The sequence below is a fragment of the Amblyomma maculatum genome, chromosome 1, assembly GCF_055883805.1.
Source record: "Amblyomma maculatum isolate TAMU_Amacu chromosome 1, ASM5588380v1, whole genome shotgun sequence".
NCBI lineage: Eukaryota > Metazoa > Arthropoda > Arachnida > Ixodida > Ixodidae > Amblyomma > Amblyomma maculatum.
In genome coordinates this window covers 336182476-336197404 of record NC_139344.1, presented here as the reverse complement: position 1 = coordinate 336197404, position 14929 = coordinate 336182476, and the positions used below count along the sequence as shown (strand labels likewise).

Here is a 14929-nt window from a genome sequence, read left to right as displayed (position 1 = left end):
AGAATATTATTAGGCTGTTTATTTCTATAAATTCTTTCTTTCTAGGGATCCTTTGAAACACCGTAACTTCATTTCTTATATTTTTTTTTTAACTTTCCGTGTTGAAATCGGTTTTAACCTCTCCATTAAAAACTCAAGAATGTAGCGGCAAACGCCTCTCAAAAGTGGTCCTCTAGCCAATGGCTTTGGCCGATTGCCCATGCCGTTCTAATTACATCAAGACGTTCTATCCTTAACAAACTTGCGAGCACCCTGGCGGCCGCGTGGCACATAACGAGTTCGCAGCTCACCAGATATGACGCTCGCGGCAAGACTTTACACCTGTTACGCAACAAGTTCCTCCACACTAGACTTCTCTTGGGTGTAGAGATGCCGGTAGTAGCTTCTACGGGAACCAGCCTCTTACCGCAGCTGCGCGGGAGCTGCGGTAAGAGGCTGGTTACCACCGTAGTTCTCCACCTCGTGATATACGGCAGGCTGGAGGAGGGGTTCAGTGCGCGACGGTGTTCTTGGGTCCTGAAGGCCATGCGAGGGGCTCGCACTGATGCAACTCTACAGGCTATGGAGGAGAGTATTCTCGATGGTAATAGGTTTGCTATCAGGGACTGGTGTCTCCAGTAGGGGCGAACAGTGATATATAGGCACATGGTCGCTTGTCTGGCAATGATTGTTTCATCTCACTATCGCACATTGTTGTTGTATTTTACTAAATAACATATGACACATACCCACACAGAGGGATTGGCCAAGAATTGGGCAGCAGAAAAAGTCTTGAAGTATGCTTACATGTCTAAAAAGAATATGATTGGAGGGGGTCACAGCATGCGAGTTTGACTTTCACCTCCAGACTTTCACCTCCACAGATGTGGCCGCGAGCCACTGGCTAATGACAGATTTCAGCATTGGTTGCAGTTTACCCGTCCTAAATCTTTTTTACTTCATATTACGTGTGCGGTGGGTCGTACGTTAAAGAAAGAACACCGCAAGGGGAAGTGTGAGCAACAGCTTGGCTACTGCTGCACTGCTTCCCCTGCACTGCTTGCGCGAACATTGCGTAGCATTTTGGACCGTATACATTTGTAAATAATAGTCTTGCTTCAGATATCTGGTGAGTTGAATACTCGGGCTGTTGTGGAGGGCGAATGGCAGTAATAGTCAGCGGTAGCAATAAACAGCAAAATAGAGTTGTGTATGCCGATTTCTCACTTTGCAAAACTGGATAGAGTGTGTACGTTAAATTTTTGTGTAGCTTTGACAGTGTCCACAGCATGTCGACGCCAACTTAAATTATATGGAGCGATCTCTAAACAGTAACACTGCAGAAAATTTGGTGTGACTTAGAAAATTAATTCTGAAATGTTTTTTACGCATTCCAAGAAAATTTCTAAGGAATATATTTGTATAATTCTTATCTCTGTATTATAAAAATGGTAAACATATTCAAGTGTTTTGGGTAAAAAAATTACTCTTTTACGCGCAAATTACGCAGCAATAATTAATATTACTTAACAATGAGCAGCAGAATTTAATAAATTCATGGGCACTATGAACACCTGGCCTGTCATGTAAGAATATTTACACGGAATCACCAACCATTGGTTGTACTGTATTTAGGCATAGGTTCTTATGCGTGAGGCTTCAGTGCCTTTCCGTAGGAAAATTTTCAGAACTTTGTAAAGGACAGCATACATGTTGTCTAGTGACGCGAAAGAGAACTTCCACTGGTCAATAAAAGAGATTACCCAGCTAGTTATCGGTTACGGAGAGAGCTTTGTTTCTTCGAGGTGGAAGTCTTCTAAGAATGTATGTATGTGTGTGTGTGTGTGTGTGTGTGTGTGTGTGTGTGTGTGTGTGTGTGTGTGTGTGTGTGTGTGTGTGTGTGTGTGTGTGTGTGTGTGTTTGTGTGTGTGTGTGTGTGTGTGTGCGTGCGTGTGTGTGTGTGTGTGTGTGTGTGTGTGTGTGTGTGTGTGTGTGTGTGTGTGTGTGTGTGTGTGTGTGTGTGTGAGAGAGAGAGAGAGAGAGAGAGAGAGAGAGAGAGAGAGAGAGAGAGAGAGAGAGAGAGAGAGAGAGTTTATTTAAGGGCTAAGTCATTTTCCTGGAACGGATTTCTGGCCGTCTTTTTTCGTTTTCTCTTTTCTGCGTTTTTTCTTTGTTTTTTTTTTTATCGGGTCCCGGAAAACAAAACTATGACTTGTCGTTTCTTGCAACACAGCTTGATACACAGCTTAAGATATGCGTCGTCCGCTTTCTTTTTCTTTTCTCGTGGAGGTGGATTAATACTTTCACAATTCTGCTCTATGCGAGATTGTCGTGAACGGGCCCTCCTTAATGCTGCAAATGGCCCATCTCTTTATTGCCCCGCCCAGCAATCTGTCTTCCTGCATGCATACATGCAAATTTATGCGTCCATATACCGGCACGCCTCGTTAGCCTAAATTGCAGCTCCTTTGGCACACCCGCCCCACCCGTCTGTGTCACCTTCCCCCACTCATCACCGCTGTATAGTAAGCGTGAGAGAGAGGACGATGACCGCCAGTCTTGATCATTTTATAGGCTCCATCCTCAGCGCCTGCACCTTCCGTGGCGTCGACGAAGCAATCAGCCCAGGAGTAAGTCTCTGCTCCACCATTCGCACTTGTTTTCAGCGATGGCTTAGCAAGGGGAAAAAAATTACAGGTAACTCGCCACAGAGTTTGAAAACGGTTGTTTTGGTGTGAGATTGCATGTCGCCATCTCCTTGGCAAAGCTCGGCTAGGGGGAGTTGCGTCTTCTCAGCATCGGGTTCCTCTTTGTTTGGAGGCACATTTAGTGTGATGAAAGCAGCTGGGCTCGAATGACTTACCCCCTTCTTGCAACAAGCCCGTTCCTTCCCTCTCCCGTCGTCGACAATACGATAGTGTATGCAACGGCTTGGTCTCATTCTAATCCCGTAGACTAACGGAACGTTCTATTTTTAACTTACGTGGTCTGCGTGCTTGTGACGCAGCGTTGATGCAGTGATTCCCGTGTGTTGTTAGCGCAATTTCAAACAAATGCAGCTGGTCAAAAATTAATCCGGAGTCATTCACAGAGCACCTCCTTCTCCTGCCCTGGTCTCACCTCTCAATGTAGAGGCCTTTAGAAAAAGACTTGAGGTAAATCGAAAATATCTTTCGTCCAGATGTCACCTAACCATAAGGAATGGAAATATATGTAATATACTTTCAAGCATGCTAGCCACTCTCTGCACACGGCATTCATCCAAGCGGAACTCAACTGGGTATACAACCAACTTGGCTTTAACTTAATTGTGTTTACAGTTGTCTTTTTTTCGAGTGTCCAAAACATTTATGACAAGTAATCTTGCTTCAAATGTATTTCAGTCCTGAGGCTGTTGAAGGGGGGGGGGGGGGGGGGGGCACTGCGCGCACCATGTGAAGGACAATAATGCTTAAATTACTTCGCTAATTAATGGAATAGGCTAATTATTTTTTCTTATTTTTGTGTGAATGTTGTGTTTGCTGAATTGAAGTTCGTCCTCCAAATATTGCAGCCGAGAAGAAAAAGCTTAACGAACAGATTAGGGACGCGCGTTACAAGGAGCGCTAATGTCACCCCGATAGGTGGCTTCACATCGTAACACAGCGGCAGCGAGCGCCACCTGACGTAGTTCTCTCCATCTACAGCTTTGAGTCACACTGTCTGCATCCTTGTTTCACTTGAGGTCCAGACGGACGCTCGATGGTATCGTTGTCTATTTCGCTTCGTCCGCGGTCTCGCTGATTGCCGCCGCGTCGGTACTCAATGTATGCAGTCATTAAGGCTTCATCTGGCTTCAAAGTGACAAGTCCGCGGATGAAGCGAACTGGTAATGATACCGCCGCACGCTCGTATGGGCCTCAAATGATGCGATAATGCGACGCAAGACGCAGGGACTACATCATACACGCTCGCTACAGCTATGTTGCGACGTGAATCCGCACATCGGGATACACATGCGCTCCTCTTGACGCGTGCTGCGATTCTTTATAAATATTTTGCCGGCTGTACTGTTTAGAGGACGAGGTGCAGTTCCGCAAATACAACCATGCCCCCAAAATAAAAACCTCAAAAACTGAATTAACGCATTTAAGTAAGTAGTGAACGAATAATGTAGTTTTCCTCTAATGGGGTGCCCGCCGTATTCCTTAATAAAGCCTCAGGACTAAACTAAATCTAAAGTCCCCAACTCCTTCTTTTTTTACTCTAAAAAAAAAATAACCAGTATACTATAATCATTGGTCGACCAGTGTGCAGCATACAGTATAATGTTATTCACTTAGCAGCTGGTTGTTTCCTGGCTAAGTGCATGCTGTTGCCCATGTGGGCTTGTTATTGTGGTCCTATATAATCCTATGCAAGCATTCACTCTGGAACAATGCAGGTACGACAAGGTGTCGCTTTGTTCGTATAGTGAAGTGCACTGCTCGAGCGATCTGCCCATTCGTCGCTGGTAGAGGGAAGACACTTTCCTACTTAAACATACTTTTCGGCGCCTACACAGACCCCATATCCTCATAGCATATCATGGAGGTAATGAGCATCGACCTTCGAGTGGCCAAACCAATACGTCCACCCTCAGTCCACGAGTAGCAACCCCAATAAGGCTGGCCGCATCAATAGGAAGTCCATCAAGTCCGATTCTATGCTCTACGGCCAGAACGCTAGAAGCCTCACTTACATGCGATGTGTCAGGCAAGGTATCGCCGCGTTTACGTCACAACGCGAGCCGGGGGGCAACAGCTGCAATGCAGTGACAGCAAGTTTCTTCTTCTTCTTTTTTTTTCCTGTGACACCGTTTCAGAGTAGCTTATTAAATTAATAACATAGTGGATCACTGAACAACCCTTCGCTCCCGTTTCGGTCTGCCTTTTCGATCCCGTACCTCTGTTGCCGGGCGTTGTTACGCACATTTCCGCTCAAAGACCAAGGACGCGAAACAGGCCACCTGGTGTTGCGCATATCGACCAGCACGAAGCGAAGACCTTTTCTAATTTAGTTTTCAGCCCACATGTTCGTTCCTTCGTTCCCTTCTTTCTTCTTCGATGCTTTTTCTTTTTCTACAGGTTTCCCGTACAGGCATGTCTGTATTTCATAATATAATATTGTTGCATGCAAAACTACATTGGCGGAATGCTTGGTATGATACCGCTTTCTGGAAAGGGTGTTATCAGGTGCTTCGACCTGCATGTGCGTCTTTTCAATTTGCTTCTGCCTTGCCAGCAAGCATGCTCATTAGTGGGAGGGACCGCTGATTGCGGTTATTTTTAGCTGGTACATAGGTTGCATCTCACTTCTAGTTCTTCTCTCCCGAGAATAGTCATAACCTATCCGCAGCTTCGCCTTCCGAAAAGACCAGTATGTGCGACCCGAGGGTTATGTAACTTCTCAATACTAGCCTGCGCTACTAAACCACGAAGGAAATTCACACCTTCGCAGTATCCGTGGCAAGTGAACTTTTGCAGAGCTCCGATAGTCCGCGCCGTGGCAATTGCATTTCGCGAAGCTTATTTTAGAAACCCCCACACAAGCAAGCACGAAAATACGTAAGTATGGTCTCCGAACAAAAATAGGCAATAGAGTTAATGAATGGGTAAGAAGCTTTATGTCCTACCCGATTTACCGTTATTCAGAAAGAGGGCGCGAGAGATCTGACTTTAGAAAGATGGACGAAAAAAAAAATCGGGCAATAAAAAAGAGCCACGTCAACCCAATTATGGGTATGGGAGCCGTCGGGCTGTAGTATTGAGGGCCATATATGCACGTAACCCCCCTTTCTCTCTCTCTCTCCTTTCTTTTCCTCGTCCTGCCTAGCTCGCGCCCTCAGCGCAGCGGGCTGTTCGCTTGAGCAAGGTCAGGGAGTTCCACGCTACTGCGCCAGATTGGCCGTTGTCAGTAAGGAATGCAGAGTGAATGGCGTCCGATCGCTTGACATGCTGCAGCGGTGAAGGGCGAAGTAATGCCGGGAGAGGAGAATGGCTTCGACGATTCCTGCGCGCGCTGCTAAGTAGGGCATTGAAATTCCAGCGCGCGCTTTTGATGCGTACTTATGGCTCGTCTGTGAACCAAGGGAAGCGCGTGTACCCATTTATCATATTCAGCTTGTTCTATATCTTTCTACTCCGCTTCGTCAATAATTTTAGTTCCTTGCTGTTACAGTGATGACACAGCCGACACAATATATAGCGACGTATTCCACTTGATGCTGTTCCACTCTGATAACCCGGCCTTTGCTTCCTAGCACAATCTGTTTTTCTCATACTGCATGGCACGCTTTCAAAATATATTTGAGTTAACAGGCCTGCCGACATTGTGGTCAGAGAGTGTGCGCTTGAAATGCGCTGTCATTGCATAAGGGGCTCTTCGGTTCAGTTTGGTTTGGTTTATGGGATTTAACGTCCCAGAGTGACTCAGGCTATGAGAGGAACCATAGTGGAGGGCTCCAGAAATTTCGACCAACTGGGGTTCTTGAACTTGTACTGGCACGCACAGCATGCGGGCGCTCTGATTTTCGCCTCCATCGAAAAGCGGCCGCTGTGGCCGTGATTCGATCTCGCGTCCTTAGGTTCAGTAGTCGAGCGCCGAGCCGCCGCGGCGGGGCACAAGGGGATGTTCGCTGTTGCTAAAACCGATAAACTGTTTGGTTACCCGCTCAGTTTCTCAATTTTCAATTGTTGCAAACTGTCACTGCCTTGTTTCAGTGACGTCTACAGGAAGGCTCTTTTTTCAAAAAGTCCTCATTAAGAAATGTATACTCGCACAGACATTTATTGCTATTTGTAAAGCAATGACCTAGATGCCACAATTATGTGTATTCCACGCTGTACCAAGGCCGGAAGGTGCTAAACGCAAGAAATATTTGTTTTGAGCTGGCATTAAGGTGATACGGACAGTGCTTGGACACATTTTATACAGTCAGTGCGTGGATATGTGCAAGTTCTTTCACTGTGTTAGTGTTTCATGTTGCCAGAGAGTCAAACGCGAAAATTGGTGAGAATCCTGGCTCCATATTAGGCATCCCTGCATCTGTGTAAACAGAGGACAGGAGGAATTAATCTGCATTGGCCCGTTGTGTTGAGTTTCTGTTAGCTTTCTTTCGAAGTATCATGGAAAGCTTTTAGTGCCTACGAACCTTAAAATCTCATCTTCGAACACGCTTATTTTGGCCCTCAAGCAATGAACACCGCAAAAGAAAAAAAAAAAAAAGATCGAGGTGTTTCAAGTTTTCGTAAACTGTTCTAATGGAGACTAATGGGGCCAAAGACGATCAGGTCTGGGTCTGCGTTGCGATCTTGAAACTGTGCACAACCACAGGTGTGCCTCTTTGAGATTTTTATTTCTTGAAGCAGCGGTGATGATGCGGCTCTTCATAATCGGAAAAGCAAGATGCGTGACTCAACATCACTGAACTGGGGCAACCTAACTTCCACCACTGAAAGCCGAAGACGTACCTAATGCTCTATCAGTATATAATGCATTGCAGTGTCTACCCTTCTTGCAGCGAAGCTATGCACTATTGCAGCACAGACACCGGTCAAGTCTATAATACGCTGCCGCACGTACAGCGTTTCGCAAAGAGCGTAGCGCGTACCGAGTGTCGTAACCCGTATGTTTGAACAAACAAGATGACGGGACGCTTGCGCAAGTAAACATCCGTCACGGTGGTACAAATGGCCGTTTCGCCAATATATAAACCGACTGCTGGCCATTGTCCAGGACGTCATTATAAACCCTCCTGGTGAACCTCAGGCTTAAGTACTCCACTGCAAGTGCGCTTGGTGCGAAGGAACCGATAATGGTCGAATGGTAGCCGCGTCTGTTTAAGACACTTCCCGCCACTCAGACGCGAGTTACGCATGCGTGTCAGCCTTCACAATTGCCGCATGGTTTGGTCATCTTCGCTGCGCAACGCACAGCTCGCGTGCTCTGCAAAAGTTCAATTCAATTTAATTTCAGAGCACCGCAACGTGGTACTGGAAACGCGGAAAAAAATAAAAAAGCCAACAATATCGTCAGCTTGACGGGAATCGTACCCTCGTTACAAATATCAGTGGCAGCGCCGCCGCCTTTAGTAACACCACGGTCCAGCAATTTGAAGAATAAAAAGGCAGGTTAGAGACGTACAGAAGAACACGAAATCGCATCAACGAGTAATACAAACATTCATCATTCACATATTCTTTTTTTTCTGGCGGTCACTTTCTGCCATCACAACTGGCGTCGCAAAAATAAAATAATAGATACATCATGACGTATACGGCATTGCACGACGAAAAACATGAAGATATTTGAAATTAAAACTGAAATAGAGCTGATTTATACGAGACACTGCAGTTTCCATTTTTTTTTTTTTTTGCTGTAAGGGGATGAGGATGGATATAGGAGGAATATATTTTGTTCAGCATATGCGGTAGCTGATGCTTCATTCCCTGTTGTCCATATTTCGCGCGGCTTGCCGGAGTGTACCAGGGAGGTATGTGAGGAAGTGATCTCGTTTTTGCATTTGGTCTTCAGTTTGCAATGTCTTAACGTAAAAGCGAAATCCGACGTACAGCAAGACCTAGTTCAGATCACTACTAGCTGCTTCGCAAAAGTTTTCGAGATGCCTTCTTAGTCCTTGAAAGTTTGCTACTGGATGAGCTGTTATTACAAACCCCCGCAGGAAAAGCGGTCCTTTCCCGGGTCATTCAGTACGAAGCATGTTTACAACGAAGGTGCACGCGGCACGCAAATATTGCAAACTTATGCATACCAACGCTATACACAGTGTCATGCATCCAGTTCATCACTAAGTGCGACGCGCTAAGCTAGTCGCGTCCCTTCGCTGGCGCTTTCGCGATGACGGTGGACTTTACCCTGGTAGTAGTCGATCACTCCGGCGTCGTGCGGACTGGCGCATGAATCAAGTACTCCCCGTACCGTAATTCGCTTACGAAGAGTCAGGAACTATCTGGCGATTACTCCTAACTAATTTATACGCGAGTCCCACATTCTACCCTTCGGTATGTCGGCAAAAGTAAGCCACAGAACAATCCTAACTCACATAACTCGGGCCCGTCCTAAGCGCACGCCGGCCCGTCAAATCATTAATGATGAGGAGCAGTGGGAGACCCCGAGGCTCAGTCTTGACCTTGAATCCCAAGTCAGGATCATCGTCTGACAGAGGAGGCAGCTTGTCCTCACGGGCTGCTCTAGTTCTGAGCTTCTCCGGGTTATTTTGACCCGTATCCCCTCTTGCCGGACTGGTCTCCGATGGGAAACCGTGGGTCAACGACCCACTCACTCAATCCCCTTTGAAATGAATCTCAATATTGATTTTACGACTACCACTGCTGGGGGGTGTGGTAAAGCAAGTGACGCCCGTGATTCTTCAGAGTTCTGTAGTGGAGAGGAGATGAGTACTCCTCACCTTCATGAGATTTGAGGCATAAGTACAATACAACCAACATTGCAGGGCTCAGAAACGATTCCAGTTACCTGGCAACTATCGAATACGACAGCACGCGGCTTAAACGTACTTGCGACCTCTCCATCCCATGGTACAGTAAATACCACGTCGCTGCTGTCACTTACGGCTGACGTGCCGCAACCTTTTCGCTTTTGCTAACTAGACCATGGCGCACGAAGCACATTTTCAGACTTGGACAGCAGGCGTGCCAAAGACCCTCAGAGGACATTTTTCAAGGCCCCACAAGTTCCACTTTACGCCACGAGTTCTTGCGTGCATGTAGAGCCGGCCGGAGTGTGTAGTTTGCTAAAGATCCGCCTCGAGAAGTAGAATAATGAGTTCGATGAGATTTCTTTCCTAGCCCTTAACCGTTTTCAATCGCCTTGATAGAGTGCGCGACGTCTGATCAGGTTATAGTCGACCGCAAAAGAAAACCTGCAGTATATGGCAATGGATTGATCCGTATCGACGATGCCTCGCCGCGTTTCCGGCGGGAGGCCCACGCGTTTCCATTAATCAGCCACTCCTGTTTGCAATTATTCCTCACCGCGGAACCGCCTAAGGCGTTCCACGCAACGGAAACACGTGCAGGGCTCTTTTCCTCCCGACTTCCTGGTTGAAACGTTCCATCTTGATCTATCGTTGCCTGCCCGCACCATGTACGAATGCGCGCATCGAACCGTTATGCGAAGACGTGTCCTTTTTTTTCCTTGTCACCGCTTGTGCGAACCAAGCAGAGGGAAGGCGAAAAACCATCGCTGCACGCCGGCAGCGTAGAAACAAAAGAAACATAAAGCGCGCCCACCGGAATCGTGCTGCTGCCCCTTCTTGGGCCGTCCGGCGGGGCCCGGCGAATTGCCGCGGCATCCTCCACGCGACCTGGCGACGCGGGCACTACGCTGGCTTCCCATTCTTTTGTGGCCCAAAGCGCAGTGGTCGCGAGATGGCCCACAGAAACGGGGAATGAGTTAGGGGGGGGGGGGGGGGGGGGTCAGGTGTTAGGCAGGTACGAAAAGAGGGGGAGGAGAGGAGGAGGGGATGCTCGCGATTGAAGGGGCCCACGCTCAAAGAGTCCGACGGCAGCAGCGTCGGCGTGCTTCCAGGCGCAGTTCCGGTCGCCGGCGCCGTGAGTTCGCAACCTGTCCGCTAGCTGTGGGCGCGTCGGCGCTGCCTTCTGTAGCGCGCCCGGCCGTCGTCGTGACTGCTTCCCGGAGGCTGCTGCCGCTCGGGCGACCCTGCCTCCCCTGTGCGCTCACGGTGCATACGCTTTGTGCCTCAGCGCGCGTGGCACATGACGCGCCGGGCATCCCGCTTGGTGGTGGAGGTGCGCGCTTCGCTGGACTCGAGGGAGGAGCGCTACGGTGCCCTTGTCATCTCGCGCGCGCGCTCGTGCCCTTATGAGTGAGTGGATTTCCTCGATGCCGACGACGCCCCGTCGCGCGGGATATTCCCAGACTCGAGTCTTGTTTCACTCGCTTTGAACAACTGAATGTGAACTGTCGGCGAGTCCGCAGCGTCGTACCTGTTGAGGAAGTGAGCGTCGGGCAACGTGGTTTCACCGCCTCAGTTTACCGTTTTCCTTATCATTTCTCATTCAGTCAGCACGTGCGTCTGATGAGGAGAAAGCGCTTCGCTTAGGTGCTTTACGAAAACGTAAGTTCGGCCGAAGGTGTGCGTATACGTATATCGAACGTGGGAGATAACGGGAAAACGTGTATAGGCTGATTAGAGCGCCCGCAAACAATGTTATCTTCTTCATTTGGTTTGTCTCTCAGGCGCAATTAGGTGTCGATGACGAAGGTTATTGCGGGAGGGAGGGGGCAAAAAAAAACTGTTATCGTCCCCTTCACACGCGCATGCATTTCTCGGTGTTTCCGTGTTCGACCCATTGACACCACGACTGAGACAGGAGCGGCCGCCCGTGTCGCGTTAAATGCGGCCTATCTTTACTTATACACTGTAAAGCGCACCGCGTAATGCACCGTGGCATCGAACTACGAGGTGAGTCGACTTGCGCAGCCAACGACTCAACGGAGACGCCGTGGAACAGCGTTGCGAGTGTGTCCCACGTCTTCGGTGACGGCAACGAGCGAACAACTTCGTGCGCGAGGCGTCTACGCTGGACAGAATTGGAGCAGCGGCGGCCAGCAAGGAGAAGCCGTCCGTGAAGAAGTGTCTCGATCAAAGGCGGGCTCCACCGTTTTGTACTTCTTTATTTTCCTCTGACCCGAGCTATCAAGCTCATCCAGCGCGCCGGCGACGATTCTTCAAGGCGCGGCAGCAGGAGGAGCGAGCCTGCCTCGCTCGGTCTGCGAGCATTTGCGGCGGCGCTGCCGAACACCTGCGGTCCGAGCTCTGCCGCCACTACCACGCTTTTCCGTCCGAGGCTTAGAAACGCCAGCTGTGACGACCGTTTCCGCCGGCGTGCTTTTATAAGCGACGCTGTCTCATATCTATATTGCCTCTGTGGTGTATCGCCGCGTCCCAGTGTTCACGGACGGCATCGGAATTAGAGGCGGTCTCCTCTACCTGTGAAGTGCTACGCAGTGTTGTGTCATCCAAGGGGAATCGTAGTGCAGTGTGGAAGGCATCGGTCGCGCCGCGGCCAGCTCTTCGGTGCTTCTCTTCTGCGCGTTGATGTATGCAGTTGCCGGTGCGTCGACACCACGTGAAATGCTTACCATCGTCCTCGTGTTTGTGCGCTAGTTAGTCCTCTAGTATTTGCTTTGCTGCCGGAACGACGAAGACCAGAGAGAATCAATCGACAGGTCATTCTCGAATTTGTGCTATTCCGAGTTCATGAAGCGGTGAGATTTTCGTCGTATCAGCGAGCCGATGTTGCTGATTCGGATACACGAAACGGCGGAGACGTGGCGTTATCAATAAAAATAACTGACCGAGAAAAGTGCTTTTACTTTCCGTTCGTGTGTAGATTCTCCGCGCGGCATTTTTGAGGGAGCTTTGTGTGGCGAGCGGAGCTATCGCCAGATTGCTTTGAGGCACGTGTTCACTCCATCGAAAGAAACAGCTCTACATCATCGACAATCGATCATTAGCTGACGCGCACTTGTCGTTGCAGCGGCTGTTTTTACACAGCGGAAGTAAATTTTAGTAAGTATCGACTTTTCGAAAGCCGACTCTCTTTTCCGCAACATAACAGCACCGAAGAGAGAAACGACCCTTGGGTGGTGTCGTCTCAGCGGCTCATGCGACGAGAACGCGTTCGCAAGCTGATATCGAACGTGTTTCCGTATGTATCGCGGAAAACGCCGTCCTCATCTTCTATGAACCTGCTCTCCCTCCTGAATTTTCAAGAGGAAGCTCCGACCACCACCCAGCGCGTGGAGCCTCGCCATCCTGCGTCGGTGCGCGCTCGGCTGTGATGGATGTTTGATGCATGGAGCCCTAATCGCTGTAGTCAACGTGCGTAGCTGAAGGAAGACGAGAAGAAACTTCACGGACGGTCGAGCATTTCATTTTATACTTTCGGTGCCTGGAGCTCTTCAAAGGCGCTCGCTGAAGGGAACGAAGGAAGAGGACAAGCAAAAAAGTAAAAAAAGTCACGGGTGCATACACCACCTTCGCTTTGCTCGTTATATGCAGTGATTCTCGGGCGTCATTTCAAGCCTTCGAAGGTGCAAAGAGAGAGCGAGAGAGAGAGAGATAGGCAGGAGAAATCCATCGTGAGGCGAGAACGCGTGCCCGACACCGCCGTGAGCCCATGACAGCGCAAATCGTTCCGGCGTGATCTCTGCGGCCGGAGGGATGCTCCACGAGCGAAAAATTTGTCTGTAGTAATTCTGTGCAGTGATTCTGCCAGGCGTAGAGGGCGTGACCGACGAGTCCGCGTGGTGTCTTCGGGGGGCGTGAATCGGTGTGGTGCGTTGGGGGCGAACAGCAGAATCCATCCTAGCAAAAAGCACAGTCCCTTGCATATACCACCTTTCAAGGGCCCGGAAGCGGATAAATGTGATTCCGTTTACGTTTTTTTTTTCTCTCTCTCTTATTCGACTTTTCGTGAATGCTGCCCCTTTCGGAGTGCCCTCGTACCTGACGCAGACTATGTCCAAGGTTGCCTGGTTGAAGATCAAACGAAGAATGGGTGAGTTCAAAAAGCGTCATGCACTTCACTGCGTCGCGGGCGGCGTGTTTCTAACCGCGTGTTAAAAACCAAGTGTTTTATCTTTTTTTTTTCTTTCTAAAGTTCGCGATGACAGGATTCAAACAATAGGAACATCAGAATTCTAAATATAGCAAGGTTAGAAAACGTTTGTAATAAGTTGGTGTCTGTGAAGGAGGTACCGGACGCGGGAAGGCGATTGCAGTCGCTGCAAAATAACGAAATGTAAGTTGATGTGGTTGATAATGATCATAACGAGAAAAGATTATTCGCTATGTCTGGAAGCCCCGACTCAAGGAAATGGTTTAAATGGTATAGTTTATGAAAAGTGTAAAAACATTTAATCAGTGAAAGAGTTCCCCTCATTTGTCGGGTATGCGCTCATTCATTTTATTTTGCTGTTCCTATTTCTTTCTTGGATTCTTACTCGCCTTCCTTTTTTTTTTTTTTTTGTTTCTGCTAAGTCTGCTCTCTGACCGATATTACCGGTAAGGAGATTGACATTTAATGTACACATTTCATGAAACGCGAGGCTATTTGTATTTCTGACATTCAGTGTCCTGTTTTAGCAGAAACGTTCACAATAGACCAACAATGTTTTTTGCGCTGGTACAGTAAAGCTTCCATATCATCGCAAAAAATTGGAGTGTTTCAACGCTGCTGAACCGAGTGCGGAGCGAAGGCTTTGGCTGCGAGCGACCGAGCGTTACATAGAACACAACCAACGTTCCGATGAATGCATCCAATTACACCGGCGTTCTATGCAGAGTCCACTTTCACGCCTGTTTTGAACAAACCTGCGTGGCATAGGGGTAACGTAAATTCAAATGTCATAGCAGGCTGGTTCTAACGTCACCCTCCCACATGAAAGGAGAGGCCCGAGTTGGTGAAACCGGTTGCTAGGCAACTGGAGGCTCTTTCAGGCACCGGCTAAATGCTCGGTAGCGCAGTGTACCTTCCGCTTCAAAATTATAGTTCACACTTAAACTCCTCCTTTAAGGACATTGCGCAATAGCGTATACTTTAACTAAGCCATATGAACGTGCCTTCGTGACATAGGGGTAACGTGACTTCAAATATCATGGCAGGCTGATTCGAATGCCACCCTCCTGCATGAAAGAAGAGTCCCGAGTTGGCGCTTTTTCAGGCATCGGCGAAATGCTGAGGAAGGGTAGTGTAGTGTAGCTTTCGCTACAAAACTATTTTGTTTGGCTGACTGAAATCACTGACCTTGAAAGCAATAACATAAATATGCCCGCAACTGTGTTGCGGCTGGGTTTGTATCTCTCGGCGGCGCGAGTAGTAAGCTTCGCTGGCCACTGCACGAGAGCATAATGCCTTCG

General features: G+C 48.6%; 1 protein-coding gene across 5 annotated transcripts in view; it reads left to right on the top strand.

The window, feature by feature from the left end:
* Nucleotides 1–14929, top strand: part of Dys (Dystrophin) — a 517227-nt gene that overhangs the window by 56771 nt on the left and 445527 nt on the right. The window contains exon 1 of one of the 5 annotated variants that reach the window (XM_084587911.1): nucleotides 12131–13568. The exons of the other annotated variants lie outside the window; for them this stretch is intronic. Coding sequence (XP_084444037.1) covers nucleotides 13529–13568 — 40 coding nt within the window. The 5' untranslated portion in view covers nucleotides 12131–13528. Of the gene's footprint in view, nucleotides 1–12130; nucleotides 13569–14929 lie in introns of those variants that run through there. 5 annotated transcript variants of the gene reach the window in all.